This window comes from Dromiciops gliroides, chromosome 2, assembly GCF_019393635.1.
Source record: "Dromiciops gliroides isolate mDroGli1 chromosome 2, mDroGli1.pri, whole genome shotgun sequence".
In the NCBI taxonomy this organism is placed as follows: domain Eukaryota; kingdom Metazoa; phylum Chordata; class Mammalia; order Microbiotheria; family Microbiotheriidae; genus Dromiciops; species Dromiciops gliroides.
Genome location: NC_057862.1, coordinates 13,062,146 through 13,086,758, shown reverse-complemented (window position 1 = coordinate 13,086,758; position 24,613 = coordinate 13,062,146). Strand labels below are relative to the sequence as shown.

Genomic DNA, 24,613 nt, shown 5'->3' with positions numbered 1-24,613 from the left:
GGACTTGCCGGCCTCACACAGTGGCTAAGTGACCTCCTGACAGGCAAACCTGGGTCTTCCTGTTCTAGCATGTTTGCAGTGTCACTTGAAGACTGAGCACAAAGAAAGGGAGCAGATTTGCCTTTGGGTCCAATGATCGAATGCCCCAAATGGAGCCTTGGCAAGGCCCCGGTCTGGGACACCAGGCCCTTCCCTGCCCCCTCACCAGACGGCTCCTGGCTTCCCAAAGCATCATGCAAATTCTTGCTTCTCCCTCCCTAATTTGCCTTTCCTCAGAGCATACGCCTTGGACAGGTTTGCCAGGCTGGCACGAGAGTTGATGTGTGTCATCCTCATCTCAAGCAAGAAACCTGCCGGATGCATGAAAGCTGAGCTGGAGCTAGCCGTCGGGCTGGGCTGGGGCTGGGAGAGAAGGCGAGGTCACCGAGAGGGTCTCTCCCACCCTCTGCTGCTGTGGAATGACAAGCTGCCCCGTCCCTGCTCCCCTGTACAGGGACCCTGTTAACTCATTTGGGGGAAGCACCCACAGGATCCCAAACCTAGGCTTGGTTTGAGGGGCTGCCCTGGCAGTTTTAGGCTGGGGGCCGCGGTGTCATGAGCCAGGGACGGCTAGGGGAAAGGGGAGATCCTCTCTTCAGAGGCCCCACTCCTCAAAGAATGGACCCAGTCCGTGGGTGGTCAGAGGTGGGTGCCCTTAGTGTGAGAGAGGACCCAAACCCCACCCCACCCCCATTCCTGACTTTCTGCCTGTGGGAAATGGATTGACTTGTTTACCGTTTAAAGATTGCTTTGAAGGTTCAAAGGTATAGGCCTGTGGGTGTGTATGCGTGTGCGCAAGACTGACATTTGCAGTAGATCACACACACAGACACAGACACCCCCCACCCCCACACACCCTCCACACACCCACCACATACCCATACACACACCACACCCACACATACACACCCACCACCCACAATACACATATATGCCACACATACATAGCACATGCATACCACACACATGCATACCATACAGATATACACCATATACCACACACACTCCAGACCACTCCCTACACCACACACATATACACCACACCCACCACACCCACACACATACTATACATATACACACCACACCCACCACACACCACACACTCCAGACCACTCCCCACACCGTACATACCACACAAACTACACCTACCACATACAAAATACATGTATATATACCACACCCACCACATACATACACACCAGACACATGCCAGACCAGACCCCATCCCACAGAGCATACACACACAGACACACACATACAGACACACAAACACACACACACACAAACACACACCCGGCCCATGAGTATTTAAGGCCTTCCACAGTCTACATTCCAGCCAGACTGACAGTCTACTTGCTGTTCCCTGAACTGGACACTCCGTTTTCCACCTCCATCCATTTGTTCAAGCCACCCCCTTCCTCACCCATCTCTGCTTCCCCAATCACTGTCTTCCTTCAAAGTCCAGCTCGGGGGCTTTCCCTTATCCTCACATTTATGTTTTATCTGTACCCTTCCCCATTAACAACAGAATTTCTGGGCCCAGAGGGGCTGGAGTACTTACCATCTCCTCCTGAGGAGCCCCTGACCTGTCAAGAGCCTGGCTCCTTGTCTCATTGTCTCTGGTTCCATACACCCCCACCCTAGAGTCCCAGCTAAAGTCACTCAAGGCTTAGGTTTGGCTTCTATCTAGGGTCTCCCCAAAAGGGAACAGAAAGGTACTCAGTGCATAAGATAGATCAGATACCAGACAATATTTATTTCCTTCCTCCAAGAAATGCTTAAAATACAAAAGACTTCTGAATATGTACTGACTTGAAACATGAAACATTAACCCACATCTTCCATTGTCCTCTCCTAAAAAGTTGACCCTTGGGTTAAAGAACCAGACACTTAGTGGGACTACTGAAGAATCACCTCTTCACCTCAGCTCTGCACTGTCCAAACAACTTGATCGTCCACATCTTCTGGCCAGCTGGGCCAAGACTCATGCTCATGCTCATCCCAGGGGTTAGCGTGATGGCTGGGAGGGCACCATCCTCAGCAGAGGCAGACCCTGCTCAGGGACTGGGGAGCTCCCAAGCTCTTGAAATCATGAGATTGCCATCCTGACTGGGAATATCCAGGAAAGCACAGCAGAAGAGGCAGCCTCTCGACCAGGACTCTGGCCTCACCTAGCTAATGTATGCCTCCAGTGGGCAGTCATCACCTGTACACTGGAGGGGGTGGAGGGACAGGGAGTACCGGAGAGAGTCCCACACTCTGGCTAGAGCACAAGTGGATTCTCCCATTCGAGTCTCCCAGGGCTTTGCTCTTCTCCTTTTGACTCAGGGAGTCATTGGCATCAGTGTGGCACCTAAGAACCAATAAGGGGATTGTGGCATCAGCCTGAAAGGCAACTTCTCTAGGGCAGTGCCACAGGCATCACAGCCAATATCTAGCACAGAGCCTTCCATTGCCTTTTTTCTGTTTAAAATTAAACTTTATTTCTTAAAGAATGAAAATCTATTTTCTCCCTCCCAATTACTTGGGGGAGGGGGCAAAGGGGGGGAAAGCTTCCAGTAAATATTTTGCATGGGGTGGGAATTGGGGGGTAGGGAACTTGACTTGTGGTTTCATTGATCTACAGAACTCCCTGGAGGAAACTCTCTCCCCCAGGGCAGATCCAATACCTGCCTCAGCAATTTCCTGGCTCATAAAGCTATCCGATTCAGGAAGACGCTGGTCGGTGTCTCCCAGTTTGCCTCCACTCTGTTGGATCCACTGAGGACCACTGAGCACCCTTTCCTCAGGGAGCCAGCCTGCTGCTCTGCTCTGGGACTTTGGTACAAAGAGAGTCTCTGCCCTCAGGGGGCTTAGAGCCGGAAAATCAGGATCCTTCCTTAACTCCCTTGCCACCCGACCTTTCAGCCTACCTCTGTTTTGTTTCCTGCCTGGCTTTGTATTCTCTTCCCAGTTAAACTCTAAGCTTCTGGGGCCCAGGACCAACATCTTGTCCTTTTTCTGGATCAGCCGCAGGGTCTGGGCCACTGCAGAATGTCTGTTAAACTGAATCGAAGCCTGTGCCTTGGTTTTGCTTCCAATCAGGGGTTCCCACCTACCAGGGACAGAGGGAGGGGTAGTGAAGGGATGCCCAGCTTTGGCAGTGGTGGGATCAGCAAGAAGTGGTAGTAATGCCAAGTATTCCATCTTAAAGAATCTTTTGACAGTTCTAAGAATCTCACCGCAGCAAACATTTGGGAAGTCCTCAGAGACAAGAGGGAGAAGAAGGGGCCCTAGATTAGGAAAATAGAGATTTAGAGGGCCCCACCCACTCATTTTTATACTTGAGGAGACTGAGGCCTGGTGAGGCCAAATGACTTGCTCAAGGTCACGGACTTAAAGTGGCATATGGAATTTGAACGCAGGTCCTCTGACTTGAAATTCAGGACTCTTTCAACCCATTCAAATTCAATTCTCACTATCAGGCCAGGATATGTCTCTGAAGACTGTTCTTTCCTTTATACCTGGTTCAGCGACTTACTGCCTGTGTGAACTGTGGCAAATCACCAGTCCTCTCTGGGCCTCTTTGAAAGGGGGGAGTTGGACTGGATAGACCCTGGGGTGTCCTCTAGCTTAAAAGTCCGATGACCCCAAGTTAATTAACCTTGGCTGGTCCCACTTTTCCAGTATGAAAGGGATGGAACGGGCGGCCTTTTCCATCCTTGGTCTCTTAAGAGGGGTCAGGGGCTCCGTTACCCCCTGTACAAAATGAAGGTATTAGACTAGGTGGTTCTTTGGTCCGGAACTTGGTGGTGGGTGCCTCAGTTTCCCCAGCTGTAAAGGGAGAGGGCTGGCCGGGGGCTCTCCGGTGCGACCCCTCCGATGCCAGCAGTGAGCCGACAGTCCGCGCTGGAGCCGAGGGGCTGCAGCCCGGCTGGGCGCCGCCCCACCATCCCCACCCTCCCGCTCCCGCCTCGCCTCCTTCCTCTTGGCCCGGGGCGTGGTCCCCGGGCCGCCCCACGGCCCAGAGGTGGCCGGTGCCCAGGGAGGGTGGAGAGGAGGGCGCCCAGGGAGAGGGAGGAGGGAGGAGGGGGGGAGGGGAAGGAGGAGGAAGCCACGGCGGAGGAGGGAAGCCTTTGGGGGTTGGTCAAGGGAAGTGCGACGTGTCTCCCCAGCCTTTTTAAAGCTCCTTCCCCGCCGCCTGCCCGGCTTCCTTCCGTCGGTCCTCCAATCCTTCCCTCCTCGGGGACCGAGCGAGCCCCGCCGCCAGTCCTGCCACCCCGCTCCAGACCCGCGCCGCCGCCTCCCTTGGCCACTCGCAGCATGTCCGGGATCAAGAAGCAAAAGACGGTAGGACTGGCACCGCCGCCCCCTGGGCAGCCCCGGCCAGGGTCGGGCCAGCCTGAGGCGAGCCGAGCCGAGCAGGGCTGGCCGGGCCGGGCTCTCTGTGCCCCTTCCCGCGCCCCGCGCGCCCTGTCAGCAGCTCCCTCCTCGCCCGGCGCCCGTCTTGGGCTCCCCGCCTCTGCCCGGCCCAGTGGGCGGCGAGGGAGGAGGCAGGAAGGGAGCGAGGAGCCCAGGTTCGTCAGGCAGGTTTTCCAGGGAAAGGTTTGGTCACTTCTCTCCCTTATTTTCTCCAACTTGCTCCTTTCCTTCTCCTCCTGCTCTCCCCGAACCCCGAACCCCTCATTTTTCCGAGGGAGAAACTGAGGCACAGAGAAGGGACGAGACTTGGCCAAAGTTACACAACTAGTAAGTGGGTCAGAGCGGGGATTTGACCCCAATCCCGGGCTCCTGACTTCCAGCCTAGTGTTCTTTCTCCGAAGCCTGGGAAGCCGGTTTAAGTTTGCCCCGAGGCTAAAGATGAAAAAGATCCCCTTCGCTTAGCGGAGCCCAGGTTTGGGCACCTAACTTACTGTAAGAGTCCAGCGGACGGGATGGCGTGGGGGCCGGGCCGCTGACTGGGGCATAGCCGGCCCCTGATGAGGGACTGGCTCCCGTGGGTGACGCTAAGCCGGTTTAAGCCCCATCTCTTCTAGGGGACCGGCTCACACTGAACGCTGACTGCAGAGCAGGCGCCCCAAGCAGCGGTTCGTCCTCACTTGTGTTCTAGTTGCTTAGCTGCAGTTGATACTTAATCGTAGCGAGGGGCTTCTGCACGCACGTAGGCGGGTGCTTCGGCCGCTCATTTCCGAGGGGCTAACTAGCGTTGGGCCTGAGAGTTCCCTTGCACAGGGAACTCCCAGCTGAGGGAAGCCTCTCCACCAACACAGGTCAGTAGCATCTCCTCTGTGATGGAAGGGTTGAGAGGGTTGGCTAGACCAGGGCTTCTTCAACCTTTTCCACTCGCGACCCCTTTCTGCCCAAGACATTTTTAAGCGTGCCCAGGTATATGGGTATATATGCTTTTTTTTTTTAAGTGAGGCAATTGGGGTTCAGTGACTTGCCCAGGGTCACGCAGCTAGCAAGTGTTAAGTGTCTGAGGTCAGATTTGAACTCAGGTCCTCCTGAATCCAGGGCTGGTGCTCTATCCACTGCGCCACCTAGCTGCCCCGGTATATGGGTATATAAAATAGGTATACATAACCTTTTCTTGTTGCCACATTTTTCGTGACCCCGCCCCCATTCAGTTACATTTGGGGTCCCGCCCCACAGTTTAAGAAGCTAGGGGCTAGACTCCAGGGGTGTCAAGCTCGAATGGAAATGGGGTCACCAAAGCATACATAGGTCTACTTGCTGGCACAAATTGACTTAGAAAACCACATATTAACTATGTTGTGTTTTGATTGATTCTTAAAGAATGTTTCTCCATTATGTTTTAATCCAGTTTGGACCACACGAAGCACAAGTTTCCATAACACCTCTGGTTTAGAACATTGAGAAGTGAAGGGTGACTCGGCCAGGGTCACACAGCCAGCAGAGGTCAGACTTGGCTTTGAGGCTGGTTCTCTATTATCCACTGGGCCTTGTTGGATTGCCAAGGGACTTTCCTTATCGCTTCTAGCCCTCTCATTCTTCCTGATTTCATTGTGGGCTAAATAGGGGACTTGCCTTAGTTTACTTCCTGCTCCCAAGGAGAAAAGCTGGGGTCTTTTCTCCTCCTACTCCAGGTCAATTTCTTTGCTGATGTCATTGTATTTTAAATGACAGCAACAATTTAAAGAGAACCTCAGAGGAGGAAAGGGGGGGGGGGTGATAGAGGGAGAGATGGAAAGCCAAACAGAGAGGGAGAGAGGGGAGAGACAGAGATACAGAGACAGAGAGCCAGGGAGAGAAAGAGAAAGAGAGACAAACAGAGAGAAAAAGAGAGAGGGGAGAGAGACCAAGACCAGACAGAGTGAGTTGAATTTACGAACTCTTTCTGAAATTGCTGCTTCTTGCTTGAACAAGAAATGAATGCTTTCAATCCATACTCAATTCAGTTCAATTGAATGAGCATTGTTTAGGCCCCTTGTTACTCCAAGTTCTGAGGCTCCACAGCCACAAATGGAGCAGTCCCTGCCCACCTGGGGGTCCATCCAACTCATGGGGAACATGTACCCCCAGAACTAAATTCAAAGTAATGGGGGACATGAGGGAATGGTACTAATAAATGAGATCAGGGCAGGCTTCCTGGGGGAGGTGGTACCAGTTTCCACCAGGTATAGGAAAGAAGGGAGATGGTGAGGCCAAAGCCTGTTTAGGTGAGGATTGTGCACAAACCTGTTTAAATGGGAAACATGATGATGGCTAAGTGTGGGTTAGCAGTGCTTGTAACTGAGAAATGAGAAGACCCCTCCCTGATGACCACAGAATCATAGCTTTTTTGAATCCCAAAGGACTTTGGGGAGCAGTGGGCCTCAACTCCTGACACCAAGGCCAGCAGCCTGGTGGGCTTGTTCCAAATCACCTGAGGAGGGGGCCCTCCCTGGGGCTCTAGTGGGTTTGAAACTTTCTTTGGACACTGTCACTAAACAGGTTCCCAACCCTGCCCTCAGGGGCTATTTCATCCCCAGTGAGAATGGAATAACAAGGGTACCCCAGAGAGGACAGTCCCTCTGGCCCCCCTAAGGTAAGCCACCCCTGAGCAAACCCTGAGTGGGGCAGCTTTAAGAGGGGTGAGGGGTGGGGTGGCCAGGTGGCGCAGTGGATAAAGCACCAGCCCTGGATTCAGGAGTACCTGAATTCAAATCCAGCCTCAGACACTTGACACTTACTAGCTGTGTGACCCTGGGCAAGTCACTTAACCCTCATTGCCCAGCAAAAAAAAAAAAAAAAGAGGGGCGAGGGTAGGAAGGAGAGTTAGGTTGGCCTTTGGGGACTCCTGGCCAACTCTTAGGAATAGGGCCCGGTCCTGAGAATGGCCTAAGCAACAGAGAGAATAGGGGGTTGGGGGAGATAAGACACAACCTGGAGAATCCCCTTGGAATTTGTTTTCTTAATCTGCTGTCTTGGATCATGAAAATCACCTGTAACCAATATTCTGCAAACTTCTTGTTTGAATTCCATGGGATCATAAGATCTGGAGCTGGATGGGACCCGAGAGACAGACCTGTCCAACCTCTTTGTTTTACAGATAAGGAGAGTGAAGCCGGGAGAGCCATAATCCCTCGCATAGCCCCAGGTCCCTAAAACCATGTCTCTTCCCTAGGGCCTGGGCCCTTCTCACCCAGGAACATTCAGGGGTCCCTGCCTCCGTCTGCTTGTCCCATTTAGAATGCCTTCTGGATCCTCCGTTCCGTGCAAGGGCCCAGGCTGAGCTTTCTTCTCTTCGGGGCCTCATCCCCAGCCGCCTCCCCCGGACTAGGTCCCTTCATCCTCAGCCCACCCCAACCAACTCTCTTCTGTGTCTTGTTTTCCCTATTAGAATATAAGCTCCTTGCAGGCAGGAACTGTCTTCCCCTTTTCTTCTTTTGTATTCCTAGCACTTGGGACAGCTAGTGGCACAGGGGATAGAGCACTGGCCCTGAAGTGTTTAAATCCCACCTCAGACACTTACTAGCTGTGTGACCCTGGGCAAGTCACTTAACGCCAATTGCCTCGAACACCCGGAGCCATCTCCAGTTGTCCTGCTGTGCATCTTGCCACTGGACCCAGTTGGCTCTGGAGGAGAGAGTGAGGCTGGTGACCTTGCACAGCCCTCCCTCACTTCAATCCAGTTCAGTGCAAGTCATGACATCACCCCAATGTCCGGGTCCTCTTAGAAGGACAAACAACAACAAATAATTCCTAGCACTTGGCACTGTTCATGCTTCAGAAGTGCTCACTACCTTCCTCAACTCCAAAGCCAGCAACCTTTCATCGACATCCCATGGCCTCCCCTAAGCAAACCTCTGAGATTCAGTCGAATCTCTTATAACTGAGGAAACTCTTCCCCACATCACAGACGCATAGGGTGTTTGTGCTGCTGGAAGGGAGGATGCTGTTGGAGGTTTGAAGGAGAGGACACATGACAGAGACAGTCTGGGCCTTGTGTCCTCCGGAGCCCTTTGAGGACAGTTGTTGCCTTTGGGCCCTTTCTTCTGGACTTTCACCTGTTTTATTTTGTTTCGAATAAGGTTAAAATTTAACACATATGCAAAGCTGACACTTGAATGAAGGAAATCCACAAAATGAATTGTAAACAAAAATCCATAACCTTCTCATCGACACGTTTGTTAATTGAGAAGTAGCCAAAGGGCATAAATAAGCTGGCCACTCCCTTTTAAGGCAAGGAGCAGGAGCGGTTTAGGGTTAACTCGGCACATAAGCAGCCCAGGACTGGCAGCTAGCTGTGTCTTTTATGGCCAGAGGAGATCTTGGCAATTTTCAGCATGTCCAGACAAGCCTGGCCACTTACCAGTGGGGTCAGTCCCCTGGCTTAGGAACCGTCCGCTATCTCTCTTTTTTTTTTTCCCCGGGGCAATGGGGGTTAAGTGACTTGCCCAGGGTCACACAGCTAGTAAGTGTCAAGTGTCTGAGGCTGGATTTGAACTCAGGTACTCCTGAATCCAAGGCCGATGCTTTATCCACTGCGCCACCTAGCTGCCCCACGTCCGCTATCTCTTAATAGGGGTGGGTGGTCTAAAAGGTGTTGGTGCTCAGAGCCATGGCCTCTCAGGACCCTAACAGCCTTAAGCGTGGGATCCTTCCAAGGGGGCTCTGAGAAAGTGGAGAAGAGGGGGATGCCGGTCCCATTCTGATTGCAGCAGGAGGACAGTCGGGTTTGGGCAGCAAAGGGCAGAATGTGGAGCCCACACATACTGAAGGCAGAATAAAGAAATATCAGGAGAATATTTAGTGAGGGAAGGCAAAGGAGAAAACCTTGAGATGTGCATGGCAATCCTTATCTTGGAGAAGAAAGGCAAAGGTTGTGGATCCCTGGAGCTGCCCAGGATTGGTCAGACTACCAGGAAGTTTTTGCTGAATAAACTTGGCTTGCCAAGGACCGGCTAAACTTCTCACTAAAGTTCCTTATGCTATTATGGTCTCTACCTCCTTTGCCTACTATTCTGAAATCTCTCACTTCAGTACAATTGTGTCTCCATGACTGTTTTCCAGATCTATCCCTCACTACTTCCCTTGACATGAACTGGATTCTAACAACGTTGCCACTCCCCAAACATCTGTCTCATTTCAGATCCCTGCCCTCTTCATCTCTGTCTGTTGAAGTTCTCAAGTACTGACTGATTTGATCTCCTTGCTGTCCAAGGGACACTTCCCTTGGCTTTATGGAAAGAACATTGAATTTGGAACACAAACCAGCTCTGGGAGTTATTGAGTCAACAAGCATACACAACCCTCCTACGATGTGTAAAGCATGGCACTAAACTCTGGGGACACTCCCTACCCTCAGTGAGCTTACAGTCTATTGGGGATACAAGAAATACACTTGGAAATAGATGTAGAATAGATACAGAATAGGTACGAGGTCACTTGGGGGAGGTGCAGTAGGCTTCGGGTGGAAGGTGAGAAAGAAGAAGCCTCCTGGGAGAACATTACAGGTGGGGGAGACGCAGGAATGTGGGGTGGAGAGAGACGAGGAGGCCAGTGCGGGTGGACTACGGATGTGGAAAGGGGCGTAATGTGTAACAAAGCTGGGGAGGCAAGGAGGCATCAGGGAGGGGGGAGGGCTTTCTTTCCATGCCAAACAGAGGCATTTCTAATCAATGGAAGGGGCAGTAAAGCACCACTGGGTTTTATTGAGCCGGGGAGTGACAAGCTCAAACAGACTTTAGGAAATGACTTTGAGAGCCGTGTGGAGGAGGCATCAGGGACAGAGGATCAAGGAGCAGCCCAGTGCAGTAGTGCGGGCTGAGAGGTGATAAGGGCCTAAGCTAATGGGGTGGCCAGCTGGGGAGTGAGAAGAGGTTACATGTGGCCCCTGGATGGACAAGAGTCAAGAAAGAGAGGGATCAAGGGGGATTCCAGAGTTGTGAACCAGGGATCTAGAAGGAATTACTGCTTCCAAGAGCCTGAGCAGATCACCTCCTCTCCCTGAGTGTGATTGTCCTTTTCTGTAAATGGGGTCACCCTTCAGATGTCCCACCTCAGGAGCTTTGATCCTTTGAGTTACTGGTGCACATTTCATCTCCCTGCTGGACATTCAGGGGTCAAGGACATTTTTGTTCTTTTTTATTTTTAGTGAGGCAATTGGGGTTAAGTGACTTGCCCAGGGTCACACAGCTAGTAAGTGTTAAGGGTCTGAGGCTGGATTTGAACTCAGGTCCTCCTGAATCCAGGGCCAGTGCTCTATCCACTGTGCCACCTAGATGCCCCTCAAGGCCATTTTTTATGCGTCCCTGGGCCCCTGACAAAATGGGAACAATGCCGTGCATAGAGTAGGTCCTCAGAGAACATGTGCTAAATGAATACATGAGTAAAAGCCAGAATGGAAAGAGCTCTGGCCTTGGAATCAGAAGTGGCTGTAGTTCAGTCATGAACTACATGAACTACTTTGTAAGCCCATTGAGGGCCTTCTTAGCAGAGATCCTGGAATGGTTTGCCATTTTCTTCTCCAGCTCATTTTACAGATGGGGAAACCGAGGCAAATGGGGTTGAGTGACTTGTCCAGGGTCACACAGCTAGTAAGTGTTTGGGACTGGATTTAAACTCGGGAAGATGAATCTTCCTACATTCAGGTCTGACACTCCATCCCCTGTGCCACTGGGAGTCAGGACCTCACTTGAAATCCAACCTCTGTGATCTTGGGAAAGTCTCTCCTGAGCTCTGTTTTTTTTCACCTTCTGAATAAGGGAATGGTTTAGATGGCCTTTGAGGTCCCTTTCAGCTTTAGATCTGTGATCCTGTGTATGAATTTTTCCTCTGTCTTTCCAGCTTGGTGGCACAGGACACAGGGCAGTCCTGAGCCTCAAGTCATGAAAACCTGAATCCAATCCCACCGTAGACACAAATATTTATTTTCTCTCCTTCCCACCTCCCCATACCTCTACAAAGAACCTCCACCCCACCCCCACAAATTAGAAACAGAAAACCCTAGTCATAAATATTCAAAGTCAAACAAAGTCAATTTCCACATTGGCCACACACAAAAATGTCGATGTCATTCTGCATCATGAGCCCGCCCATGGCTCTGTAAGGAGGTGGGTAACATGTTTTATCATTGGACTTCTGTTTGCCATTGCACTGATCAGTTATAAAGTCTTTCAAGGTGATTTTTCCCATATAAATATTTTATTATTTTCCAGTTACATTTAGAGAGAGTTTTCAACATTTGTTTTTATAAGATTGCTAGTTTCAGATTTTTCTCCCTCCCTCCCCTCCCTCTACCCTCCCCAAGACAGCAAGTAATCTGATATAGGTTAAATATGTACAATCACATTAAACATATTTCTGCATTAATCATGTTATGAGAGAAGAATCAGAGCAAAAAGGAAAAACCTCAAAAAAGAAAAACAACAACAAAAAACAATAGAAATAGTATAGTTTGATCTGCATCTAGATTCCACAGTTTTTTCTGGATTTGGAGAACATTTTTCCATCACAAGTTCTTTGGAACTATCTTGGACCATTGTATTGCTGAGAAGAATGAAGTCTATCACAGTTGATCAACACATAATGTTGTTGATACTGGGTACAGTGTTCTCCTGGTTCTGCTCATCTCACTCAGCACCAGTTCATGCAAGTCTCAAGGTGGTTTTTATATCTAAGTATTGTAATTAATTGTGTATGTTGGTCACTTCTCTGTGCATCAGTTCATTTAATCCTTCCCAGGTTTCTTTGAAATCTGTTCATCTTTTTTTCATGGTGCAATGATATTCTATTACATCTATATATCATAATTTGTTCAGACATTTCCTAATCGATGGGCATCCCCTTTGTTTCCAGTTCTTTGTCACCACAAAAAGAGCTGTTATAATTATTTTGAAACATGTGGGTTCTTTTCCTCTTGAATCTTGTCCTCTTTGGGATACTGGCCTATGCTGGCGTTATTGCTTTGTCAAAGAGTATGTACAGTTTAGTAACTTTGGGGGCATTTCTTTACAGAATGGCTCGATCAAGTCCTCTCTCTCACGTGCCCAGAACTGCACCCACCTCCATCTCCCTCACACAACCTCACATTCTGCATTACTGAGATAATCAAGGCCATTCCTTGTGAACGCCTTCATCTTCCTCCACCGTCCTATTTACATCTCCACACTCCGAGGATGAGGAGGGCCTCCTTCTTTTAGGTCTAGTCCCTCCTCCTGTGCCCCAGTCTCTTCCAGGGCCTTCCCCTTTTGGTCTTCCCCTTCTCCTATCTTCAGTATCGCTTATTGGTTCTGTCCTGGATGCTCAGGTCTGTATGTCCCTTAAGACGCACAGCTTGACCCAGGTCATCAGCCTATGGGTCTCTTAGTAAGAATTGTCCATACCCACTGCCCTGGCTTCCTCTTTAGTCACTGATTTCTCAACCCAGTACAAACTAGCTTTCAGCCCCATCACTTTATCAAAGCGCTTCTCTCCAGGAGAGTTGAGTGCTTAGTCTCATTCCTATGATCCTTGTCCTCTGTGCTTTTTTGGACACAGCCAACCCTTTCCTGGATCCTTTCTGACCTCAGGGATGCTGCTCCCTCTTGTTCCTCTCCTGCCTCTCTGAGCACTCCTCTGCTCCCTTTGCTGATTTCTCGCCGTCATTCTTTTCCACCCCCTCAGGGCAGGTGTCCTCCAGAGCTAGGACCTGGGCCTTCCCTCTTCTTTCCCTTCTCTCCTGTGGGGAGTTCATCAGCTTCCATGCTTTTTCTTGTGTGGATGATTGATTGCCACATTCTGAAATCCAGCCCTCATATCTCTCCCAAGCCCCAGTTGGGCATAGACGGTTGACTGCATCTCCACCTGGATCGCCACCTCAGACTTTGGCCCCGCCCCTCCTCCACACTCTCCCCCTTCTGCAGAAGGTCCTGCCAGCCTTCCATCTCCCATTCAAGGCTCAAGTTCTCAACCTCAGAGTCATCCTTGATGCTTCCCTCCCCTTTCCTGACATAACCAACGAGTTGCTGGAGGTCCATCCATGTGGTCTCTTCTCTCACACAGCTACTACCTTTCCCTCATCTGAACTTCTGGTCTCTGCCCTCTCCAGCTTTCTTCTGTATAGTCACAAAAGATTTTTCCCGAGGCTGAGGTCTGACTGTGTTACTCCCCTGCTCAAAAACCTCTGGTGCGTCCCTATTGTCTCTGATAAAAAAGATGAAGTCCTCAGCCTAAGATTCAAGGCACTCCACAATCTGGTGGGCTCCAACCTGACTTTGCCGGCATTTCTCTTCACCACAACCTCTGTATTACAGAAAAATGGAACTACTTAATGTGGCCCCCAAATTCACCATCCCATCTCCATGTAACCCTTCTCAGCTCCAGGTCTCAGAACTCTTACTGTACTTCACAGGGCAGCTCAGGGGCCTGTCTGGCACGAAGCCTCTCCTGGCCGCCTCCGCCTTGCCCCAGCCCGGCATTAATGTTCTCCCTTTTCTCAAGTTCCCTCTTCCTGACTTGAGTGGGTATTCTGTTGTAACCTCCCTGGAGACATGCATTGTTTCATTTCATTTTTGTATCCTCAGCAGTTAGCGTAGCCCTTGCCTCCTTTGGGTGATTCAGAGAGGAGCCTGGACCTGCGATTCTATTCCTATAGGGAGCAGCCAGTGAGGAAAGTCCCTCAGCACCTGCAGGTTGGCACTTTCTCTGCAGCTTTTCATCATTTTTAACATTTAAAGGTGTCACGGCCAGGATGTGCCAGACAAAAGACCTGAACCCAGGTTGTCGGCTTCAAGGCTGGCTCTCTCCACCATTCCCAGAGGCACCTGCTGAATTGAACTTCTGAACAGAACTGAAAGGACATTGAGTGTCTGAGCTGGTTCCCTTCTCTTTCTGATGAAGGAGCTGAAGGTACCAGATCCACCACCACCCCCCCCAGCCAAAGGCATACAGCTAATGAGCTGGGGGAGGGGAGAGTGGAACCTGTCTCAGACTCCTGGGCCAAGCTCCCCTCTTCCAACATACTCCTTCCTACTGTGCTGCCCTCCTCCTTGGCTGAGGTGTTCTTAGTATTAAAATCATTAGCATGATCTCCATCTGGGTCCCCAGAAAGGGGGCTGCTTCTCCACACTCTGTCACCGGCTGTAATGGGCACTACTCGCAGAGTCGTTTTGGTTGGGGTTCTGGAAAGCTTCCCAAGACCATCTGGGACCTGGACCCCTTGCTCCCTCCAAGCGTGTGGGAGTGGAGGCTGGGGAAGGGAGTCACACCGAGGCTGCAGGTGGCAGATGTGGGCACTGTGTGGCAAATGTCAGGGGATCCTCTGAGAATGGGGGCAGCTGGACCAGGCTCGGTTACCTTTTAGAGTCTAGTTTGAAGATCGCCGGAGAGTGGAAGCGCCCTGAGAGCAGCAGGGATGGTTTCGTTTCTGTCTCCATTCCCAATGCCTGGCACACAGTAGGTGCTCAGTCTTCATAAATGATCCTTGAACTTAATTCATTTAAATTGCTGGGTCTCTGGCTCATCCCGCTTTTCTCTCTCCCTCCGAGGCCAGTGTGTCATTAACGTGTGGGCTCACATTTTTTTTCTGGGCACTGTCCCTGGTGAGGCAGGGAGTGTGGGTGTAGAAGGCACACTGGATTTGGGAGTCTGAGGGTCTGGATGAGTGGGTTTGTCCCTTTCCCTGCCTGGCTGGGTGTGCTCGGCATTCAGTGACCCTACACCAGCTTGGCCCATACCTGGATCCCACGGTCTCCTCGGAGACCTTTCTCATGGCCTCTGGTCACATTGGCCAGCCTTCCTCCGCCCATTCCCCTAAGCCAGGTGTCAGGTTTTAGCTAATGCGCTTACCATTTCATACTTCAGTTCCCTCTAAACAATCAGGCATCCTCCTCTCACTTTTATGTCTTGTTTGATCACACTAAGAACTTCCCCTTCTGCTACTTACTCCTGGTAGGATTCTAGACAAGGCACTTAGGTTCAATGGACAGAGCTCTGGGCCTGGAATCAGGAAGACCCGAGTTCAAATCCAGCCTCAGACACTTACTTAGCTGTGTGACCCTGGGAAAGTCATTTAACCACTGTCTGCCTCAGTTTCCCCAACTGCAAAATCAGTATAATAATTGGATCTATCTCCCAGGGTTCTTCTGTGGCTCAAATGAGATATTCGTAAAGAGCAGGGCACAGTGCTTGATATACAGGTGGGGGCATATTAATACTTGTTTTCTCCCCCCAGCCTTAGTTTCTTTCTCTGTAAAAGGAGGACCTAGGACCTGAAGAGCCTCTAAGTTTAAATCCTACGATTTAGACAAAATAACAGGATCAGTTGGTTTCATGTTTTTGTCTGCAAAATGTATGACTTTTGTCCTTCACTATGAATTTGCTACCATCTTCTTTTTTTTAAAAGAATATGACCATGTATTTGTTTTTGTTTTTCTCTTTTTTTCCCCTCTTTTAGTGAGGCAATTGGGGTTAAGTGACTTGCCCAGGGTCACACAGCTAGTAAGTGTCAAGTGTCTGAGGCCGGATTTGAACTCAGGTCCACCTGAATCCAGGGCCAGTGCTCTATCCACTGCACCACCTAGCTGCCCTGCTACCATCTTCTTATAGCCCTTTTCTTGACTTTTTCTGTTTAGAGAAATCACATGACACTAAAGCTGCCAGTCCTTCCCTTTGTGTTCCCATTCACTGGCTTCTCCTTTGGTCAGAATCTGGCTTGCAGGGATAACCAGGGGGCAGCCACGTGGCACAGTGGGTAGAGCACTGGCCCTGAAGTTGGGAGGACTTGAGTTCAAATTTCACCTCGGACACTTACGAGCTGTGTGACCCTGGGCCAGTCACTTAACCCCAATCGTCTTAAACATCAGGGGCCATCTCCAGTCATCCTAGTATATATCTTGCCACTGGACCCAAATGTCTCTGGAGGAGGGAGTGAGGCTGGTGACCTTGCACAGCCCTTTCTCATTTAAATCCAATTCAGTGCGAATCATGACATCACCCCAATGCCATGGTCCCCTTATGAAACAAAGGACAAACACTTTTTGAAGAATACCACCCCGTAAGGGTTTACTGATCCGTATCTGCATGGGGGCATGTTGACCTGCCTAAGGCACCCATCAGGTTATCAGCATGGGCGATCAAAGTGCTAGGCACAGAATGGACCAGATTCAGTCAAATCAGACGTTTTAAGCAGATCCCAGAAGCTGACATTTCCCTCCCAAACACACTTGCTTTCATTGCTTGCCTTGTTTGTGCAATCAGTCCCTTGTTTCAGCTGTCCCTGCTGCCTGGGATGCCTTTCCTTCTCACCACCACCTCTTGGATTCTCTCAAGTTTCAGCTTGAGATCTACCTGGGCATACGACAGTAGGTACTGACCAAAAGCTTACTGAATCCAATGGGATTGAACAGGATGGAGTGATGGCCATTTGTAGGTATCCCCAGAGGGACCCTTTGACTAAACTCGGAGTGATTCTAGCTCCTACAGAGCCCACCACTAGTCATGTCAAACATCTATCTCCTGGTATTCATCTGTTTTCAAATGAAACGTTCATGCAGATAGGAAGGAATGAGAGCAAAGAATGCCCAGACACTCGGCCGTGTTTTCCTGTTGACTAAGACTTTCGCTTAAGGGGTACTTGGACAAAATGGAGGCGCACTTTCCTCAGCATTTCCCCGACCTACTAGTTTGATAACCATGGGACTGAAGAAATAAGGTGCTGTGCTGCACGACCTGTTCTTGCTGAAGCTGTCTCCCAGGCTAGACATTCACTAACCATCCCTTTAATTAGATAGTGTAGAATTTTGCTGGGGATCAAAGTCAAGTTCGTTAGCCTAGGGTTGGCAGTCGCCATTTTCTTGATTTTTAAAAATTGAGACATCCGCCCTTCTCTGATTCTGAGGTGCCCACTCTCCTTCTCCTCCAGGAAAATGAGAGGGGGGAGGTGAGGCTGTCCCCCAGCTTTGGAAGGCTGGTGTTCCCTCTGGTCATCTTTGCCTTAAGGGGCCAAGCTTCGAGTAATGTGTGTGATGGAGGCTCGGGGCCAGGACAGACTTCCCAACAATGGGGGCTGTCCCTAAGTGGATGGGCTGCTGGGGGAGGGGGAGTCCTCCAGCAGAAGCTGAGCGCCCCTCCCCAGGTGTGTTGTCAGAAGGATCCTGGGTCAGGCACAGGTGGGAAATTCTGAGGAGAGTGCACCTCCATTTTGTCAAAGCACCCCTTAAGTGAAAGTCTTAGTCAACAGGAAAACACGGCTGAGTGTCTGGGGTTGTTTTGCTTTCATTCCTTCCTCTTTGCATGAACATTTCATTTGAAAACAGATGGATACCGGAAGATAGATGTTTGAAATCTTGCGTCTCAAATACATGACTACAAATACATGAGGGCAGCTCAGGGCTGATGGAAGACTCTCCCTGCTGGGAATACCAGAGTCTGCTGTTTGCCAGCAGACAGTCAGAAGGGACCTCATTAAGCTCGAAGGGCTGTGTTTGGGAGGGGCAGGAGCCCCTGTATTGGAGACTGAGCTCTCTTGAGCTTCCTCCCCTGGGCCTAGCCAGCTTGTTTGTTTCTGTAGAAGTGGAGGAGACCTTCAGGGCTGGAAAAGGACCACGCATGCGGGCACACACTCACAAACACACAGACCCATCTGGCGCCTGGCAGAGATGCTTCTTTCACTGGGTACCTGTCCTGGCAGATCCCTTCCCTTAATATCTCCAGGTAATAGCAGCCAATTGAATTGAGAGCAAGCCCTGAATTCCCACTTGCTTGGCTGGAAAGAGTTGGCGGCAGCAGCAAATTGTGCCACATCTACCTCCTTCCTTGCCTGCCTGCCCTGCCCCTCTGTTCAGTTCCTTCTGTCTCTGTGAGGTATTATGAAAGGTGAAGGGTTTCTGGGTTTGTGGAGAACATCTCATCGTGTGGGAAGCACACCAGCAGGAGCCGAGCCCTTGGCCGAGCCAGGCGGGCCACCATCACTGCCCGAGGGGCACCTCACTCCCACTGCTGAGGTCCCTGTCATACCTGGGGTTTGGCTAAAAAGGGGAGGAGGACCCTAGGCACAGTGACGAGGACAGTCTCTCATTGTCTCCACTACAAGGTCATGGGATCCTCAGGCCGTCACTGTGGCTACCCCAAGGCTGCAGGGTCACCCTTCCTCAGATAAACACGTAGAGAAATAAACATTCAGACAGTGAGAGCACTGAATTTGGAAAGCAAAGACCTGGGCTCAAATCCAGACTCCTTTCCTACTTTTCCTGACTCAGGTCCTACTTGTATGTCTGTGTGGGATCACTTTCTTGCCCTTAGCCTCAGCTTCCTCTGCAACACGAGAAGATTGGACTTGACCGTAACATAACCGTTTTAAAAAGTGACATGCATTTACTAGTTGGGTCCTATGGGGCAAGTGATGTAATCTCCCCTACCTCAGTTTTCTGGTCTGTAGAATGGGGATAGCACTTGCTTTGACAATATCACAGTTTTAATGAACATGTTTTGCAAACCTTAAAGCCCTATGGAATGGTAAATGGTTGTTACTGACTTTTCCCTTGTTTGACAAATGGCTGCTGTGTAGGGAGTAGTGTGCCAGGGGCTGGGGAAGATACACGCTTTAGGTGGGACGTAGCCCCTGTCTTTACAGAGCCGCCATTCATTCATAGCAGCGCTACTGCTGCTGCTGCTGCCGCCGCCGTCTTAGCCGCCTCTGAGGCACTGTGGGGACATGGGAAGAACACCAGACTTGGAATAAGAGGACGCGGCTGGAGATCCCGGCTCTGCTCCCCTGTAACCTGAGGCAGGTCCCTTCCCCGCTCTGGGGTCCCTTCCAGCTCTGTCTGTGCTCCTCAGAGATAGGAGTCTCTCTAAGGCTTCCGATCCACTGAAGATGGTGCCCACTGGTACCATGGGTAGCCATGACCAAACGGTAATCATTCCCCCCACCCCCAGTTAGCATAATGGAGAGGCGAAGGCTGGTCCCGAGAAGGTGAATGTAATTGTGACCTTGGCAGCTCGGTTTCTACAGGTGGCCGCTTCCCTTGCCCTGTGCCACCTCCGAGACTCTTCAGTGGGCCACCCTCTTTGAGCGAGCCTCCAAGTGGCCCTTCAGCCTCCTGCAGGAGCCAAGGCTTTTGGAGAGCGGTGCGTGAGCTGCTCTTTCTTTCCCAGCACAAAGCCTCCTTGTTAGAACCCTCAACTCAGCCCCTGGAGAAGACTTCTCAGAACGAAATGAACTGCAGAGCCTTCCGTGAAACTTGAGACCTCGCCCTGCCCGTCTCGGGGGCTTTGCACAGCCCGGCATTCATGCCTTCTGAGGTCCCAGAGCCTCCGGAGCTCTGGGCTTGTTTTCTGGGCGGGCCAGAAGCTTCCTAGGCATTTCCTTAGCTCAGAGTCCTGTGTTAGAAGCACAATGGAGGGACTGAGACCGGCGGCAATGGAACAGGAAAGGCGTTCAAAAAGGACCTAGATTTCCCCAGAACACCTTACAGGCTGCCCTCTGTGCTCTGAGCCTGCCATTCGGTGCTGGTGCCAGGGGCCCTCGGTGGCCCCATCCATAAAAATGAGGGAGGTGCCTGCAAATGACCAGTGCCTTCCCCGATTCTATTACTCCACAGGGGAGCCTACATTTATGTGGCACTTTGAGATTTGCTAAACATTCCTTGGAGCCTTGTGAAGCTGGTCTTGTTATTCCCGTTTTGCAGATAAGCAACCTGAAACCTGGACAAGGAAAGTAAGGGGCTGGGCCTGGGATTTGAACCCCAGGCTTTTGACCCCAAACCCAGGGCTCCTTCCACCACACCACGGTCCTCTCCTGCATTCAGTCATCATTGTGATGATGCCTTTTTTTCTTTTAAAGAGGCACACAGGGGCGGCTGGGTGGCGCACTGGCCCTGGAGTCGGAAGGACCTGAGTTCAAATCCAGCCTCAGACACATAACACTTACTAGCTGTGTGACCTTGGGCAAGTCACTTAACCCCGATTGCCTCACTAAAAAAAAAAAAAAAAAGAGGCACACAGTCCCACTGGAGGAAGACATTGTTCAAGTCTGTTCAACAAAGCTGATTTAAATCCAATTCAGGACTTCTGAGTGCCCCCTTTGGGCTTTAGACTTGTTTAACTTGCTTTTCTCATCATTAATATTTGGGGGTTTTGGGGGTGCCTTGAAAACTTACTGCAATAAGACACTCTGTGCTTTCCTAGGTTTCTCTTTTCACCAGCGCCATGCTGAACACAAACAAGGTGCCTGCTACCCTAGGGATGTTCTTAAATTCCCTTGAGATCTGCTTCTAGCAGATACCACTCTGGGCAGGGATCTGATGACACTTTTTCATTAGAAGTCTTAGCGGTCTCCAGAGAACTTGATGTCATACAGATTCTCTTTGACATTTACTAATTAGTTTCCTGACGCATCCTGGATTGGGCCCCTTATTGAGAAAAACTTGGGGTTCTAATAAGAAGTGGATAGCCTTTTCCCCACCTGGTTTTGTTGTAGACACAGTGTGGGAGCATTATCCCCTTCCAAAGGAAACCCAAACCTTTCAATAATTATTCAAATGCTATCAAACCCTCAGAATGGCAAAATTGGCCCTTTTACCTTTGGGGACCTCAGGTCTCTGTTGCTATTGCCCTGTAAGCACCTAGATATTCGTGCTCTCTGCAGGATGCTCTGTTCTTCCTCCCTGACCAGATGACCTCAGAGGTCTTTTCCAGTTCTTAATCTAGGATCCTGTAAACTTGGGTCCCCTACCTTGCTAGACCTTTCCTCTCCAGTCCCTGTTCCTTTCCCAACCCTTATCAGAGCTTCCCAGCTCCCTCCCTTCAGGCTTTGCTGAAGCCAATTTGTCGTGAGGATCAAATGAGATAATAATCGTAACATGCTTAGCTCAGTGCCTGGTGCACAGTAGATGTCCAATCAATCAATAAGTAAACTGTTTAGCATCTGCCTGTCTTTGTACCATTTCTTTCCCCTTGTTCCATTGTGAGCTCCTGTATGTAGAAAAAGGACCACACACTTTCTCCCCCTTGCCTCCCCAGTGCTCTCCCAGGGCTATGCATGCAGGAGATATTCAACTGAGTGAAAGGGAAGGCTTTGGGTAGAACTCTTCCAGTCATGCCATGTACCTATCTGTTTATTTGCAAAGCCAGATCTGGATGTCAGAACTTGGTATTGTCTATTTGCCTCAGAATCTATTATCTCAATACTTGGGTTCAAAGAGAATGTTGTGCACAGAGACAGCAATATTGTTTGATAAAGAATTGTGAATGATTTAACTATTCTGAACAATACGATGATCCAAGACAATCCCCAAGGACTATGGATGAAACATCCTATCCACTTCCAAAGAAAGAACTGATATTGATGGAACACAGACTGAAGCATGTTATTTTTCACTTTCTTTAATTTTTTCTTTTATTCAAGTTTTCTTGTACAAAATGACTAATATAGTCATGTTTTACATAATAGTACATATATAACCCATATCAGATTGCTCGCTACCTCAAGGAGGGGGCAGGGGAGGGAGGGAAGGAGGGATAAAAAAATTGGAATTCAAAACTATAAATAAAAATGTTTATTACTTAAAAAATACTTGGGGGGAGGCAGCTAGGTGACTCAGTGGCTAAAGCACTGGTCTTGGATTCAGGAGGACCTGAGTTCAAATCCAACCTCAGACACACTAGCTGTGTGACCCTGGGCAAGTTACTTAACCCTCATTGCCCTGCAAAAAAAAAAAAAAAAAAAAAGGGGACAGGAAAAAAATACTTGGGTTCAAATCCTGGCTCTGTCACTTACTCGCTTACTGCCTGTGTGACCTTGGACTGGTCACCTCCACCCCCACCCTCTTGTGCAATTTCTTCCTACCAAGTAAAGAAGCTCACCTTGATGGTTTTGAGGTCCCTTCTGGCTCTAAACCAGTGATTCTCTGATCCTATCATTACCTGTTATGATACAGACCACAGCCCTTCCCTGCCACCTTCTTCTTTTCAACTCTTGGCCATATCTTTGCATAAATGCATCCCAAGAGGTCTTTCTGATAGTCTGGGGCCTTTCCTTGATTTCTCTGGTAGCAGGAAGGTACCAGTGGGGCATACTATTATCTATCCACTTATTCCTGGCCCCTCCTTTTTCACCTGTGTTGGTTCTCAAGCCCACTTACTCAATTCCTTTTCCCAATATAAATCTTCCATGGATTATTTTTGGTAGGAAATTTCAAACCTTCTACTTCACTAAGATTCAGTAGAAATACTCTCTGGTTTTAGAAGGAACAAAACATTTTATTGGGATTTTTAAAGAGGCAGGAATAGTTTAATTTTAATCTCTTCAAATTGACCTTCCTGCATTTGTAGTTTTGTGCCGCTTGGGTTAATAAGAATTTCATGGCAAAAGTGCCATGGGCTCACCCACTAGACCACTTCCCTTGCGACATTCTGTACCCAGGAAGAGCCCTCTGAATGATATGGCTTGTACAGTCACCATTTGTGGACTTTGGCAATGCAAGATGCATCTTAAGATGGAATCGTCTATTCATATCTCCTGTATAATAAGTTATGATTTCACAGAAGGGACTTTTGAGGTTCATCTGTTGGCAGAAGCAGAACTAAGAAAATAGAATCATCACTAACATTTATTTGGCACACTAAAGTTTCTGAAGTCTTTTAGACCCATTTTCTGGCAACCCTGTGAGGCTTAAGTATTATCATCTCCATTTTCCGGACAATGATACTGAGATTCAAAACATGAAGTAACTTGCCTAGCTAAGGTCACCCAGCTAGCAAGTGTCAGAGGTGGGATCTGAAGCCAGGTCTTCCTGTACACAGGTCCAGCACTCTAGTGGCCCCCGGTCATATGACTGATGGTGGCAGGGGCAGGATGGAGGCTCTGGTCTTCTGACTCAAGCTCCAGTGTTCCTTCCTTCTCACAAGTGGCTTATAAACACAGAGGAACAGCTCTAGTGGAAAGGATTGTGAGAGGCTGCCCAATACAACCCCTTCATTTCACAGATGAAAGAATTGAGGTAGAGAGATTTGAACTTCTGACTCCAAACCTAACCTCCTTTGCACCTTACTGAGCTGCTTCCTACCTTAACTTCCCCTTCCAGAACCCATCTCACTTATCCACTAATGTAGGTTTCAGAGGGAACTTGAATTCCTCCTGGTTGTATCTGATGGAATGCCAACTTGAGTCTTCTCACCAAAGCTTTATTGTTGGCATGCTCAGGATGGCATGTGTTGAACAGCCAACCAACAGCAAGCCCTTGAATCTGCCCAGAATAAATCTGGCAGAATTTGGAGATGACAGTGCATCCAGTCAATAAGCCTTTCTCGGCTGGGATAACTGCTGGCTCAATTCCAATGTCCCAACAAAAGGAAGGAAAATTATATTTGCAGCTTATCTTCTCACTTCTCCAGTTTCAGAGCCAGGATGGTTTAGGAGAGAGGCAGGGTGGGCAGCTAGGTGGTGCAGTGGATAGAATGGACCTAAAGTTAGGAAAACCTGAGTTCAAATCCAGCCTCAGACAGTTACTAGCTTTGTGGCCCTGGGCAAGTCACTTAATCCTGTTTGCCTTAGTTTCCTCATCTGTAAAATGAACTGGAGAAGGAAATGGTAAACCATTCCATTATCTTTGCCAAGAAAATCCCAGACATGAAGAGTTGAACACAATGGAAATAACTGAACAACAACAGGGTGGGGTACTGGACTTGGATTCAGGAGAGATCTAACCAATAGTACTTGATGGTATTGTGACCTTGGGCAAGTTTTTTAACTTTTGAGCCTTCATTTCATCCTCTGTGAAGTGAGGATGGAAAGCTCTGCACTGCCCAGCCCAACATGTAGCTGTGAGGTTCAAATGAGATTAACCGAAGCAAGGTGTTTTGTAAACCATGTTGTGAACGTAATAGACGTCAGCTGTTAATACCTAGTGTAAACAGTAATGGGCTTGGCCGATCCTGCTGGTGGGTGTGAGCACCAAGAGACCCAGACAGAGAGAATATCAGTGCAACCTCCCTACCAAGACCACAATTACTGACTTCCTCTCTTGGCTTACCAATCACAACACAAGGGCAATAAACTGAGATGGTCAGGACCCATTCCCTTCCTTAGAGGGATCCTGGCCTCCCAAGGGGCAGGCAGCCTGGGATTTGGGGTTCATAACCCAGTTTGGCTGCTCACTAGCTGTAAAAT

General features: G+C 49.5%; 1 protein-coding gene across 2 annotated transcripts in view; it reads left to right on the top strand.

Moving 5' to 3' along the window:
* Positions 1–4,172: 4,172 nt before the first annotated feature.
* PAPSS2 (3'-phosphoadenosine 5'-phosphosulfate synthase 2) overlaps positions 4,173–24,613 on the top strand; it is a 74,551-nt gene continuing 54,110 nt past the window's right edge. For both annotated transcript variants that reach the window (XM_043985390.1, XM_043985389.1), the window contains exon 1: positions 4,173–4,368. In XM_043985390.1, the coding sequence (XP_043841325.1) occupies positions 4,342–4,368 (27 nt within the window). In that variant the 5' untranslated portion in view covers positions 4,173–4,341. The remainder of the gene's footprint in view (positions 4,369–24,613) is intronic.